The following is a 15,143-nucleotide window of genomic DNA, read 5'->3' as shown; positions in this document are numbered from 1 at the left end:
TCCATTTTGTCATCCTTCAGGTATTTGAACACTGTTTTCAAATCCTACCTCAGTCTTCTCTTCTCGAAACTAAATAACTCTAGTTCATTTAGCCTTTTCCCATAAGTCCTGCCTCTCAGGCACTAATCATTTTTGTTGCTCTGAACTGGACTCTTTTCAACCTGTCAACATCCTTCTTGAAGTGTAGGGTCCCAAACTGAATATAATCCTCCAGATGAGGCCTCACCAGTGCTGGCTAGATTAGAAGAATCACTTCCCTTGATTTGCAGGTGAGGCTCCTATTGATACAAACCAGTATACTGCTGGCCTTTTTTGCAACAAGAGCACACTGTTGGTTCATATTCAGCTTATGGTCTACTGTAATCCTCTGGACTCTCTCTGCAGTTCTGCAGCCAAGCTAGTCATTCTCCAGTCTGATTTGTACATACACTTACTCCGTCCCAAGTGCAGGACTCTGCACTTGTCCTTTTTGAATCTCATATGGTTGACTGCAGACCATTTCTCCAGTCTATCCAAGTCATTTTGGTCAGTTATTTATTTTGAGAAAGGTAATACAAATATGATGATATATATATCATTGTTCTGTCTTCCAGTTCTGGGAAGTGATAAGCGATGAGCATGGAATTGATATCTCTGGAAACTACCATGGGGATTCTTCAGTGCAGTTGGAAAGAATTAACGTGTACTTCAATGAAGCTGTTTGTAAGTGCTCATCATCTTCATTGGAGTTAGGAGGGGTGGGGTGACAACTGATTATGAAGTAAATACTGAATGGTTAAAATAAAGAAAAGGGGAGGCAGGAGGATTTTCAAAAGCAGCAAAGCACTTAACTACATTGACTTTGAATGACAACTGCACTGCTTTATTGCACTGGTGATTTTGCAGATACTCCCCTGTACCTTTTCTCTTCCCCTTATTGTGCAAATCTGTTCTTACAAGTAAAATGTCCCCCTGAAGTATGTCTCTGTTTTCTGAGTGCAAACTCTGTAGGGGTAGGCCCAATGAAGGTTCCCTGAGGATTTTGTGGTTTGTTCTGATGTCTTGTTAATCTTCTGTAATGATTTGAGTGAATTTAAATTCGGTAGCATGGTTTACATTTAGATCCATTTTATTTTTGTTTCACCCTTTTTCTATAACATGCTGAATTAAATTCTTGGTCTGAGAGGGGCAGCTGATATAAAAGGAGGAGGATTTTGCTAGACTGCCTGCCAGCTTACGCGCACATATTTTCCTTTGTTGTAGCCCATAGGTATGTGCCCCGTTCTATCTTGGTGGATCTGGAACCTGGAACTGTGGATAGCGTACGGTCTAGCAAAATAGGCCCTCTCTTTCGACCTGACAATTTTATTCATGGTATGTACTGTGTGCTGTTAATAAAAATATACAAGTAAATACGAAGTGGCAGGGACACTGCTAAACCCAGATTAGGTTCCCTAAAATCTTAATTTTTGTTTGTAAAGCATCCTTAAATAAATCAAAAACTAGTAGTTCTTCATCCAGGATTCTGCAAGGGTGTTGAGGGGAACAGATTACAATACTTAAAGGCCTTGTCTACGATATTAATAGTATCTCAAATTGTTAAAACAAATATTTTTTTAATTCTGATTTTATCTTTTATTTAAGTCCTTTTTATTTAAATTAATTGAAATGAATAATCACTTTTGCTTATACTCAGTTTAATGTCAGCTAACATAATGCTGCAGTGTTCTGACTGCAAAATGTCTTTGGGAATGTTAAAATACAAAAAAAAATTGGTATTTCAATAAAAATGTTTCATTAAATTGTCTCCACTGTCTTATCAAATTTTATAAAACCTGATTTATACAAACTAAACTTTAGGTATCTTCAGGTGTGAGTGTCTCTTTATTTTCCTATCCAATAATCCCATCTTATTTGCTGGAACTTCCAAAATCCAGGCAGAATTTTTTTTAACACCAGGAAGCCACACTGTTTCAGTCCACATAAAAAAAATTAAAATTACAATGACCGTGAAAAGTTAGAGAGAGAACTTCTGGGTTTTTTTTACAGTTAATTTCAAAGACTAATCTGATTTAGTGATACTAGACAATGACTTTGAGTGTATCAGAAGAACTTCATATTAGATCATACTAATACTGAAAATGGTAGTAAACTTGTATAATTATAGGAATTTAGTGAGCAAATCCAGAACTATACATTAAAATTAAAAAAAAATACTATTGCTTTTTTCCAAATGTGGATATTTGGATCTTTGTTCTCTTTTCATAACTGTGTTCACAAAAAAGGTGAGCACTTTCATGCCATGGGGAAATTTTGCATACATTACTTATTACTAATGGGAACAATTACATTTTTGAGCCATTTTCCTCCGTGTTTTGGGATGGTTATGAGATCCTTTCACCAGACAGTATTTGTGTCTACATTTGATTACCATGTAGCAATATTCTTATTGTTATTTACATTTGCCATGGCAACTTTATAAATGGTTTTCTGTAATTATGCTTACAGGTAACTCAGGTGCTGGCAACAATTGGGCTAAGGGCCACTATACAGAAGGAGCTGAGCTGATTGAGAACGTGATGGATGTGGTCAGGAATGAGTGTGAGAGCTGTGATTGTCTGCAGGGGTTTCAGCTCATCCACTCTCTTGGAGGAGGCACAGGGTCTGGTATGGGCACACTCCTCATCAACAAAATCAAAGAAGAATACCCCGACAGGATTATGAACACCTTCAGCATAGTGCCTTCACCCAAAGTTTCAGATACAGTTGTAGAGCCGTATAATGCCATACTGTCCATCCACCAACTGATAGAGAACACAGATGAAACTTTTTGTATTGACAACGAAGCTCTGTATGACATATGCTTTAGAACCCTGAAGCTCCCCAGTCCCACTTACGGTGATCTTAACCATCTTGTTTCCCTGACTATGAGCGGCCTCACCACCTCTCTCCGTTTTCCTGGTCAGCTCAATGCAGATCTGAGGAAGCTGGCTGTAAACATGGTCCCTTTCCCTCGCCTACACTTCTTTATGCCTGGATTTGCTCCACTGACGGCCCGAGGCAGCCAACAGTACAGAACTCTTTCAGTGCCGGAGCTTACCCAACAAATGTTTGATGCACGGAACATGATGGCAGCCTGTGACCCTCGTCATGGACGATACTTGACTGTAGCATGCATCTATAGAGGACGAATGTCTACCAGAGAAGTGGATGAAGAGTTGCTGGCTATCCAGACTAAGAATAGTAGCTACTTTGTGGAATGGATTCCTAACAATGTAAAAGTGGCAGTGTGTGACGTACCTCCACGTGGCCTGAAGATGGCAGCCACCTTTATAGGCAACAACACAGCTATACAGGAACTTTTCAGGAGAGTTTCTGAACAGTTCGCAGCTATGTTCAAAAGGAAAGCATTTCTCCATTGGTATACTGGTGAAGGCATGGATGAAATGGAGTTTTCTGAAGCGGAAGGCAACACCAATGATTTAGTTTCTGAATACCAACAATACCAGGATGCCACAGCTGATGTAGAGGAATATGAAGAGGTTGAAGTGGAACATGAAGAGGCAGAAGTGAAAACTAGCCAAGAACAGGAAGCAGTAATAGTAACATCAGAAAACTATCCAACAGCAGTCTGAATCCTGATCTTATATAAAGCACCAACAGTTCCTATCCATGCAGCTGAAAGAACTCTTGCAAACTTATCTATTTCTATATTAAACCAAAATAGCATAAACAACATTGATTTTCACTTTGAAATGAACCATTATGTTTTAGCTTTCTAAATAATTGCTGGTACTAAAACTTTCCTGAAAAGAACCTGGAGGGCAAGTTGTAGTGTGTCAGGCTTGCTCAAAAACTTACTTGATTTAAAAATATCGTAGATTCTGAATATAACATAGTGTGTTGTGTGCATCTTTGGAGTGGCAGTGACAACTCATGGACTTGAGTGTTGACATCATAAGCTCTAATTGTTATATTGTTTATTTGTTTTAAGGTAAATGTGGACATAGGTGGTTTTTGTTCAGAAATTTCTGAGCTTTTTAAAGCAATCTTGTGGACCCACCAGGCTATGAAAGCACATCTTTGCCATGCACACCAAGGAGCTGTTTGAGTCAGCTGGTACAGAAAAAAAGTTTACAATGCCTTTTAGGACACTTGCTTGCGGAGTGAAAGGGGAACACCCCTGTTTATGCCTGTGTGTGTGTGTACACCTTTTTTCATATAATGGAGGAGCTTTTGGTTTCACAATCTCTTCTGCATTTCAGTTTTTAATTTCAAAGTTTAGCTTGGTTTATATTAGTAGATTTGTGAGCACTATTTAGGAGTGGTCTTCGGTGGGGGGTTTTCCCATATTTAAATGTATGTCACTTTTTCTTCCTCTTTGGTCCAGTGATATATAGTCGCATGCAGCTGGTTTGAGATGTTAAGCCTATCATAGAGGTCAGTAGTTTATTATATTCAGGATTAAGCTAGAAGCAACAATGCCTCACCTCCAGGGGAAAAAAACATTGCTAGGCAACTGTGTTTTTGCATCTATCCAACTAACACTATTATCTATTTATATTTATAATAGCTACCACTATGGTGTCTAGATATTTTCTAAACCATCCTCACATTTTTATTTTAAAAAGTGGACAGTTTTAGTCAACTAAATTTTACTAACTTGAATAGGCTTTTGTTAAAATGTTTTTTGCCTTGTCTATTAAGTGTTTCATTAAAGGAGAGGTATCTTAAACATTTATTTCTCATAAGTTACAGACAAATCTGAACTTATTTTATGATATACACTATTTAAAATAAAGTCAAGACAAAATTGTTGGCTTTTATTTTTCATAATTTCAAGCTATAATATTGCCACTGGCTAAGGGTTAAAAGATTTTTTTTTCTAGCATATGATGTAAATGTAAATTGTTACTATGCCTAAGGAAAGTCAAGTCAAGTCTGTCTGGAGGCCACTGCGACCATTGGGGCACCTAAGATGCTGAAACAACCCTCCTAGGTTAGTTGAGTTGCTTTTCATCTTTGGTGATTCTTCAGGCAGAATGACCTGGCAGCATGCATCTCCTCTCCAGGTATGGATGGATGTTGGCTTGCAGTGACAAGTCTTGTTTGTAGTCCTGCTGGGTGTCCCCACACCCTCCTCACTCAGGCTAGCCTGGGTGGGGGTGTCAGTTTAGTCACGGACAACCTGAGCCTAGAACAGGCTGTACTGGTTTACATGGTACCAGATAGACCAAGGGGTCTGACCCGACAGGTGTCTAAGGAACCCTTTAAATATCAGATACAACTGAATATTATAACCAACTGATATAACCATACCTCTGTTTTCTTACTGATGTTGATGTACCTACTATACCTATCTAAAACCAAAGGATGCACAGCTGGTCCAAAACACTGATAAGAGCTACCACTGGTTAGCTGAATTCAAAACCTTTTGTAAGCACTTACATTCCAAATAATCACTAGGTTATGTATCCATTTTATATTAGACCATCAGTAGCTAAAATATAAAATTAACTCTGGCAGTAGGGAACTAGAACCCAGGACTCCCCCACCTAAGGGAGAGCCATAATCCGTGGACTACAGCATCACATTCCCTTAGGTGCGTTTCCTTCTGGCCTTCTAAATTTTATATGCTTAGTTATCCAATAAGCCAGCAGATCCAGGGGGAGTTTGACGAAGTGGAGCATTTAGCTTGCTTAACACATATGAGAGGAGGACCTGGAAAGTCAAGTCCAGGTCCTTCTGTAGTAGGTTAGCTGTACACTAGATTGAGGGTTACAGTAGTTAAAAAACCCAAACAAACAACTAGTTGTTTGTGATCTGTTTTACATAAGAAACCTGGACTTTGTTTTAAATAACTGCCTTAAAAACTTGTTATTGTTTTCTTACCTTATTTATACTTTTAAAGCTTTATTTTTTGTATGCAGTTTTTGTTTTTTTTTTCTCTGCAAGTTAATTCAATTGCAGGGGAAGACAGAACCTGCATACTTAGTTGTGGTTTGCTTGCCATCCTGTTCATCATGCTCAGCGCTTTAGTCATGGAAATAAACATATTCTGTGACCCTATATGACTAAATATTAACAATGTGTCATAGCTTTCATGTCCTGTTACTAAATGATTAACTTTGAAGACTCCTGCAACAAAGAGATAAATAACAAGTATGAAAGCCTCAGTGACACTGAATTATTTTAAGATGCTGCTGCAGCATGAAAGCTGAATATTCTGTTTAGCCCATACAAGCTCATCGCTATTTATACTTTCCTACCACAATTTGGCACTAGGTATAATCACAATGAACTCAGAAATTCTGAGTGTTTAGTATATTCTTCACTTAAATAAAGGCGTCATCACATGTGCTGACCATACTCGCCACAATCGATAGGAAAGTCACACTCGAGTTGTGGAGATCTTTTGGTCTGTGCTAGTGCCTATCCCCCAACACCGCTGCTTCCAGCACTTAATTTATGAGCACTTTAGTTGAGCCACAGGGAGGATGACTCTGACACTTGAACTTATGGGACATATTTCATAGACATTAGGGCTGGAAGGGACCCCGGAAGATCATCGAGTCCAGCCCCCCGCCCAAAGGGCAGGAAGTCAGCTGGGGTCATAGGATCCCAGCAAGACAAGCATCCAATTTACTCTTGAAGGTGTTCAATGTAGGTGCTTGAACCACCTCCGATGGCAGGCTGTTTCAGACCTTGGGGGTTTGGACAGTAAAGAATTTCTTTCTTATGTCCAGCCTGAAATGGTCTTGTAGTAGTTTATGACCGTTCAACCTCATCATCCCTTGGGGCGCTCTAGTGAACAAACGTTCCCCCAGATCCTGGTGGTCACCCCTGATAAACTTGTAGGTGGCCATCGGATCACCCCTGAGCCTGCGCTTTTCCAGGCTAAAGAGCCCCATGGCTCTCAGCCTGTCGTTGTAAGGTCTGTTTTCCTGACCTCTGATCATGCGCATGGCTTTTCTCTGCACTCTCTCAAGCTTCTCCACATCCTTTTTGAATTGTGGAGCCCAAAACTGGATGCAATACTCCAGCTGCGGCCTCACCAAGGCCAAGTAAAAGGGGAGAATGACGTCCTGGGATTTGCTTGAGAAGCATCTATGGATGCAAGCCAGCATTTTGGTCGCTTTACTAGCTGCAGCATCGCATATAGTCCCTCCTGTTGTTCTGCTCTTAGATCAATGCCGTGAACACAGTACTGGAGGTTTAATTAAATTACTGTGCTATTAAGGTCACACAGGTCACGTCCACATAAATGTAGATGTTTGGTTCCCCAGGAACAACTAGCAGCAGGACACCTCATGCTGCTGCTAGTTGTCCCTGGAGAACACCTGTGCCACATGCAATATGGCACATGGCAGGTTACCCTGGGTGGGGTAAGGGAGGCTGGGGCCTGCACTGGGCTGGCCCAGCAGCCTTACCTGGAGGCCCCTCTGGGACTGCAGCAGTGGCAATACTGCTGCTTGGAGCCTGGCTGGCAGCTGAAGCATGGCTGTGGCTGGCCATGCTCTGGTTTTGAGCTGAAGAAATACTCAGAGCAGTGCTCAGCCGTTCTGTGCAGTGGGCCAGATGGGCAGCATCTAGTCTCTGTATGGGCCAGAGAACTCAATCCCATGCCTGGGACAGGCCCAGTAGGGCCCCATCTGGCTGTGTGCAGTGTGGCTAGAGGCAGCTCCAGCTGTGCTGGAGAAAGGGGTTCATTCCAGCCCTGCTGGGGTGGGGGAAGAGGATGGCAGCATGATTTAGGCTTAGCCCTAAGGGGGTGGGAGAGAAAGGGGTGTGCATTGACTCTGAACTAGCTGTGTAGGAGGGAGCATAGCCCAGCCCCGACCTGGCTGTGTTGGGGGGAGGGTTGTGGCCCAACTTCAACCCAGATAGCAGCTTGAGAACTTGGCAGTGGGGAAGGATAGCAATATTAACTGCTCCTGCTCCCCTACCCTAAGATTTCCTGAGCCCCCTGGGCCACATTTAAGCACCCCTGCTCTAGAGAAAAAAAGTGATGTAGCCACAGTGGTCCTGGAATTATGCATGAGGCCAAGATTTCTTGATCCAATAAAAGTTATTGCTCTAACTTCATAGTTTGGGTAGACAGGCTTTCACATGTAAGATATTTTTCTTTAAGACCTGAAGACCTGCTGCTTGCAGTAAAAAAAAAAAAAAGTCTACCAACTTAAGGAAACTGATGCCCAAGGAAGAACAACTTGCATTTGAAAGCTTCTCTAACTGTAATCGCAACTGCAGAGTTAATTTGGTTGAAGATATCACCCTAAGAAATCCTTGCCTTTAAAGAAAGACAGCCTATTAATACCGACCCCAGAAACACAAACTCTTAGTACTAATGAACTTCCTCCCAAACCTCCTTGAACAGCCCCAAAACACTGCAATTTAAAAGCTACCTCACCCCAACCCAATATTTGAATGTTAGCCTACAAAGATTGGGAAGTGAGGTTTACCAATGCCTCAGGATTGGAAATATCACAATTAATATTCCAGCCAGCAAGTCAGTGTTTCTTGCAATATTAAGAAGTTAAAAGCTTTTAGGCAGATACAGTTCAAGTTGACTGTGCAAGTTTTGTGGCAGCACATTCCTTTCCACAGGCCAGTTATGCCTGGACTATTATATTTTGCAAAACCAGTTGGTCTGAATACAGGACACCTTTCTGCTAAGCAAAGGCCCTGAGTATTAGTCAGCAATACCAGGGTTGTTCTTGTGCTTTCTGGCCCAGTAAGTTTGGATTCACTTTCAATGAGGTGGGTTCACAAAGCCTACCAGCCATTCTCCTTTCAGGAGTGGTAGGAAAAACAAGAGGAAAAAGCAGACAAACAGAACCCCTTTCCACCCTCCCCGCCACAAAAAAGCTACCATGGGTACAGGTTTCCTTTGCTTTATGTAGGTTTGGTATGTGCAAATTGACTCTTATGTGATGACCCTTTTTTTATACCAAAACTCTGTTATATGCGAGGTAAATTCACTCTTATGCAATTGGTGTGGTGGAAGCCTGCAGTTGGCTTTGGGCAGTGCATTGTGGGAGTCATGCACACCAAAATATAGTCTGTGTGGATTTGCACTCCTTGCTCATTGTCTGTGATGCGTTTCTGTAGTTGCCATGCCCATTACGACAGGGCCCTGCGCTGCTGTTGACAAGTACCAGAATTGCCCTGCAAGATGTGGTAGAAGTGGGGCTGGTGGTCAGTAAAGGCGAGGTCTCAGAACGTATCCCTGTTTGTTGCACTGTAAAGTGGGTTCCCTTGGCACGAGTTCAAGCCACGTGCCGTTTTCCTGGAACGCACGCGCCGCGCAAAGCGAGGGAAATACATCCAAATCTTGTTTTCTTTCACTTTAAAATAAAATGAAAATACCTCTAGTATAGAGAAGGGTGGGGGGGGGAAAGAGACTCAGCTTTCCCCAAATAAATCACAACCGTTATACTGACACATCATTTTCTTTATTGGCATGATCCTTTACATGGACAGCCAGACTTTACAGCAAGCTTAGAAAAAAAGTTACACCGTGCTCCTGTGGATCGGCGAACTTAACTCCACGTCACGTTTTGTCCGTCTGGTCGTCACCACAGGTCAGTTCCTATAGGAAATAATAATACAAAAAAAGAATGCGAAGCATGTGAATAAAAGTTTCTCCACGCGAGGAACAGGTCGCTCGCCTTTATGAGCCGTGTTTTCAAACTAAACCCGGCCTTTTGATCTCCCAAACCTCGTGCTCCTGCTGCTCGACCTTTTTTTAGTGTCAGTTGAGGAGCCTCCCTGCCCAAAGCCTAAATCCCTTCCTCCTCCTGCCACAGCTGCTCACGCGCGCTCCCCACCACAGGCGTCTCCTCCCCCCTGGGGCAGCACCCGCGGCCCCGCACTCACTATTTACTCTTTCTTGGGCTTCACGATCTTTACGTTGGCAGCCGCCGCCCGCTCCGCCTCGTCCCGGAACTGCGGCTTCATGGCGGCCCGCACGGCGCGGGCGCAGATCTGCGAGAACCGGATGTAGCTGCAACGAAGCCACCGGCCGGCATCAGTCCCCCGTACCGCGGTCTCTCCCCACCCTCCCCTGCCCTGCCCCACTACCTGATCCCGGCCTGTCGCCAGTACGACACCATGGCTGCGGCTACGGCCCGCAAGGTCAGTGCGACTGGCAAGGCCGCACTCAGCAAGAAGCGTCGACCAATCGTCAGGTAAGAACCACCCCCACCTGCCAATCACTGCTTACACTACCTCAGTTAGACCCGCCAATCGCCGCTAAGTAGCTGCCTCAGGCCCATCGCAACCAATCAGAACGCCGAGGCTGTCCGGCCAATCAAAGTGCCGCGGCGCTGGGCGGGAAAGGCGCTGCAGCCATTTAGAGTGCCACATGGGCTGGGCGCGGAAGGCGCTGTAGCCAATTAGAGTGCCGTGTATCTGGGCCTGGAAGGCGGTGCAGCGAATCAACGTCTCTTGCCTGGAGCGGAAGGTGCGGCGTGCTGAGGCGGGGTGGAAGCCTGTAGTCGTTCGCTTCTTTCCCCACACGGGTCGTTCAGTTCAGCTCTCCCCACAGCTCAGGGGCGTAGTTGAAGCAATCTCCGTTTCCTGTGGGTCTGTGCTGTGGTGCTTCTCACCCTCCTCACACCTGAGGCAATTGGCGAGGCATGCGTAAGGGGTGCATACGGGTGCACGTGCAGCCCCTGAGATTGGCCGTGACCCCCTGGGAGAAGCGACACCCCACCTCCCCCCACCTTGGAGACCCACCACAGTATTAGGAGGCACTGGTCCCCCATTAGTGTGGCCTTCAGGCAGGGCAAACCGAGGGACTGCCCGGGGCCCCGCACTGGCCATGGCCTCGTGCCCTGTGAGGAATTCGCGTGGTGATGGGTCAACACAGGTGATGCAATGAACCTAGAATATTGCTCAGTGTTAAAAAAACCCCCTTTTTTTTCTTCAACTTGTTAATAACTTTGTTCTTTCTTCAATGTAAGGGGCCCCCAAAGGACTCTGGCACAGGCCCTAAGGCCCCCTGCTCTGTTAGGGGTGGGGTGGCTGTCACAGAGGATGTTTCGGTTTTCTGCTCCTCTGTTCTCTATGGATACAAAACCTGGCACCTTTATGTCCTCTAAAATTGGAAAAAAAATTCTCCTCAAGAGTAAAATAGAGGACATAAAGGCATCTGGTTTTGTATCCATAGAGGACAGAGGACAACCGGACTGTCCTCTGTGATGGCCGCCCTATCCAGGGGCCCGTTGGACAACGCCAGCTCTCAGTTTGCATTAGTTTTTTGGAGTATAGAAAAATGATAGAACAGTTTTGCTGCTGCAAAGAATACAACAGATCAGAAAGCTTTTCATGCCTTGAATCCCTATTTGAAATCTCTGGGTTTCTCTTGTGAACGGTGCTAACATGCTAGCAACAATCTTGAAAGGATCCCAATGCACCCCAGGATGCCAGCTTGAAAATCATTGCTTTACTGTTAAATAATTATTGGGCTAGTTGGTGGAATATTTTTTCCAAAAAAAAATTGCTTGTAATCCAGTATTTTTTTTTTAAATAGGCGCATCATGTTTAACAGCTAGCTGCCCCAGTAATGTGGCTATGGCACAGTCAACATTTGATTTAAAAACCTGCTTGTCATGTAATGAAGCTGTTTTCCCAAATGATTAAGTGCTATTACTTTTGCCTAAAGGCTGTTCAGCGTGTGATTTGAAACCTTTTTCAAAATGCACTCGTCAGGAGTGTACTTCAAGCTTTTGCTGTTGAAGAAATGAATGACAGGAGTGTCAGACTGAAGAAAAGGGATTTCTGCTCCAGCTCAGCCAGTGAATCCTTTGGCTACATGCGATGTCTTTCCAGGGTCTTGGTAAGTAAGAGAGCTCACTCTGTACTTAAAAGCTGTATAGTACATCTCCACAGGCAGACAAGGTTCTTTGGGTGAATCTGATATCTTTTATTTGACCAACTTAAACAGTTGCAAAAAAATGTTCTTAGCAAGCTTTCAGGTGTAAAAACCCTTCGTTGTGCTGAGGAAGCATGTGCAGTTGGTGTGTGCTCTTCCTGGGTGTCCTTAGACCAGTGGTTCCCAACCTTTTTTGGCCATGACCTGCTGCTGGGAGTGGAGTGTGGTGGCAGCAGCAGCAACAGCAGCGGTGGCCTGGTGGTAGGGGAGCTCCCGGCATGCAGCGCTGCTGGCATTGCCCCCGTGACCCTCATTTGGATTGCGACCACTGCCTTAGACCAACACGGCTACAACCCCTACATCTCCATGGCACATGTAAGCTAGCTTTGCTAGCAGCAGTCTGGTAGCATGGAGCTTTCTGCAGTTAATTTGTCCTGATTGAAAGTGAAGTAAGTAAAACAACCCAGACAGAGCTCCATGGTACCTCTGCTAGACTGCTGCTTGTGCCCAAGCCAGCTCTAACCATGACTCCTTTCATATTTTTACCCTGTGCTGCAATATGTGGCATCTTGAATGTGTCTTATTACCTCCATGGTACAAAGCAGTTTCAAATATGGGCTACAGTAGTTTGATGATTCTTCTGATTGGTTCCACTGTGGGTTGGGAAGTGACTGACTTCCAGCGGTTGTGCAGCCACAGGAGAATTTTTGTATTGTAGCAGGTGTTTTGTATTGTGGGGTATTTGGATGGCTCTTTCAGATGTTCAATCTGTTTCTCTACTGGAGTGTCCTTGTTGCATAAAGGAAGATTTTAGACTGGGCAGGTAGGCATCATTAATGTTCTCAATGCAGTGGTGGTATCTGAGGGCCTGACTGTAGATTATTGGTATTCTTGGGATGATTGCTGGCTTTGTGGACACAAGTATGGTGGTCCATGGCTTTTTATGTAGCCTATCCTCTTGCATAATTTCCTGAACCATAACAACTACATCATCACTCTAACACTACCAAAGATCCTTAAGATGGATTTAGGTACTTGGATGTAGATCTAAGGGTTGTAAAATATTTCTGTAAAGTATTATGCTTAAGGACTAGGTAGGGGATCCTTTTGAAAGTATAATTATACTCATGCCAGCAATTCTGGTTGACATACATTTCAAGTTTTAGTAAAGAATGACAAAATAAACTTTCTGCCTAATGGAATTTATGTATGGAAAAATCAAGGGAAATTCCAGATTAATGAAGAAAAGCACTTAACTAGGAATCAAAAAAAGACACATTCTGTTAAGTTAAATAAACTTAACAGCTGTCCCAAGCAAAATGACAGAACAAATACAAAAAGTGAAAAAGAGCAATAAAGCTGCTTAAGTTTATAAAGGAAGATTCAGCCTGAAAAATCTTGCTTGTTTTTTGGGATTAAGAAATAGCTGAAGCATACTAGATGTGGTTTGCTCATTTTTACTGGATACACCTGAATTATTCAACCAATGATAATTATGTCTAACGGCTACTACTCTAGTAGTGGATGAGCATGGGTACAGGCATGCCATGTTGCATATCCCAGTGTTGCATAGGGAAAACGACAAAAGATGTTTCCAGTTAGATAACATTGTACCTTCTTCTTAGAAAGAAGAAAAAATCAGATGTACTAGGGTTTCAGGTTCTGTAATCAATGAGTGAACATGCTGTAATTCTATGATTAAGAAATGTGATGTGTTTAAGATTTAGATATTTTAATGTATGAAACTTAAGGGTATACAAGAAATAGTTTAAATATTTTAAACATATTAAAATGTATGCGATAGTCTGGCTAAATGAGATCAGGGCAGTAACTGTTCTTGTTGCAAGGAGCTTTGTTCCTGACTGGTGGAAATAAAAACAAGATGCTGCTCTCCTGATAGGAACCAAGTGTTTGGGTAGGAAGCAAAAGTCTGCATGCTGTTTTTCCTGCTTCACACCCCTGGGAACCAGGATTGGAGCCTGGAAAAAGGCTCCTCTGCTTTCCTGAGACCTCTCCTGCCTGCTTCCCTTTGTCCCACCTCGCCTCTCCCAGAATCATTTCTAGGAGTGGAAATTTTCCACTCCTAGAAACGTGTGTTTGTACTTGGCCCTAGATTTACTGTCTAAACCTCAAGGGCTCTATTTTAGTGTTTTGGGGCCCCCTTATGGTGGGAAGTTGTTGATGCATAAATGGCTGTAGTGAGTGGGGAGAGACTTCCAGATTGATGGTGGCATCTGCCTTCCAATTTGAAATTGCTTCAAAGGACCTCTAGTGTGCTACTTCCTCAAGGGACTGAGGCAAGCGTATTGGTGTATTTGCTTGTTTTTGTGGGTTTTTTATAGGAAATATAATAGTGGGGTGGACTGATGCATTTCCTTTGGGGGGGGTTTTGTGTCTGGGTTTGTTAGCTATCTGATTAGTTTGGAAGATGTCTCAGTAAGGGGGAGAATCTGGCTGTGGGAATTGGGGGTTTCTGCCCTTGTGTCCAGGAGATTCCTCCTGGGATGAATATTTTGTTTGATGAAACAGGTTTTCATATGATCTGGTCCTTGCCTGGAGGCACTGAAGAAGCGACAATCTTTTCCTATCCTAACTTACCAGTGCTGGATGCTTCTACTTCAGTTGTGTCAGAATGTAAATGGACCAATACAAGGGCCAAGCAAGAAGATCCTGATGTGGCCAACATGGTCCAGGCAAACGCAAAGAATTTATAGTTTCTGCTGAACCCTCAGGGATTGTGTACTACTGGAGGCAAGACTTTGTTCTGATCTCCTGCAGCCTGGCATACTAGAAAAGATGAGCGAGTATTCTGCTGTGCCCTGCTACAGCAATCTATTATTCATCTTTCTTCCTCTCCTTGGATCTCAGTGTTTCCTTGCCAGCTGAGCTTTATGAGTTGTCTAACTGTCCAACTCCAGCAAACCTCTGCTGTTGAGCTAAGTCTGTGGTGTCCATGTCAAAAAGTGTAAGCAATGAATTAGTAGTGGTTGATGGGGTAGCAGATTTGCTGATGCAATGTGATGTCTCTATGCCTGCGAAGTGAAGAAGGTACTAATTCACCTTCACAGCTGGCCCATGGAGGGAGAATAGTTGGAATGACCATTGCTAGAGTTGCAGGAGAGTGAAGGAAGTTGGAGTTAGTTAAAGAAAGGAACAGCACAGCTATACAAAGCCAGGGATTTTATTTCTAGCACCTCCTTTTCAGAACATAATAATTTACCCCTCCCCAGAACAGAAGATTTATAGCTCTTCCTTGATCTCTTGGATCTGGTCTTTAGGACAATTC

General features: G+C 43.4%; 2 protein-coding genes and 1 long non-coding RNA gene across 3 annotated transcripts in view; 2 read left to right on the top strand and 1 right to left on the bottom strand.

Annotated features, from left to right (window-relative positions):
* The window catches only part of TUBB1 (tubulin beta 1 class VI), a 12,487-nt gene extending 7,693 nt beyond the window's left edge, over positions 1 to 4,794 (top strand). Inside the window, exons 2-4 of the mRNA XM_019510173.1 lie at positions 594 to 702; positions 1,243 to 1,353; positions 2,488 to 4,794. Of these exons, the coding sequence (XP_019365718.1) occupies positions 594 to 702; positions 1,243 to 1,353; positions 2,488 to 3,614 (1,347 nt within the window). The 3' untranslated portion in view covers positions 3,615 to 4,794. The remainder of the gene's footprint in view (positions 1 to 593; positions 703 to 1,242; positions 1,354 to 2,487) is intronic.
* A 4,618-nt stretch (positions 4,795 to 9,412) lies between these two features.
* ATP5E (ATP synthase, H+ transporting, mitochondrial F1 complex, epsilon subunit) lies at positions 9,413 to 10,190 on the bottom strand. Its single transcript, XM_019510267.1, has 3 exons — positions 10,063 to 10,190; positions 9,862 to 9,985; positions 9,413 to 9,572 (listed from the first exon to the last, which is right to left on the bottom strand). The coding sequence occupies exons 1-2, from the start codon at positions 10,092 to 10,094 to the stop codon at positions 9,862 to 9,864; spliced, it is 156 nt and encodes a 51-aa protein (XP_019365812.1). The 5' UTR covers positions 10,095 to 10,190; the 3' UTR covers positions 9,413 to 9,572.
* A 945-nt stretch (positions 10,191 to 11,135) lies between these two features.
* Positions 11,136 to 15,143, top strand: part of LOC109292634 — a 46,802-nt gene continuing 42,794 nt past the window's right edge. The window contains exon 1 of the long non-coding RNA XR_002096157.1: positions 11,136 to 11,821. This is a non-coding gene — a long non-coding RNA (uncharacterized LOC109292634). The remainder of the gene's footprint in view (positions 11,822 to 15,143) is intronic.

The sequence above is a fragment of the Gavialis gangeticus genome, unplaced genomic scaffold, assembly GCF_001723915.1.
Source record: "Gavialis gangeticus isolate Ggan-Ray unplaced genomic scaffold, GavGan_comp1, whole genome shotgun sequence".
In the NCBI taxonomy this organism is placed as follows: Eukaryota; Metazoa; Chordata; order Crocodylia; family Gavialidae; genus Gavialis; species Gavialis gangeticus.
The sequence above is the reverse complement of the archived record's forward strand: the minus strand, read 5'-3'. Positions and strand labels throughout refer to the sequence as shown.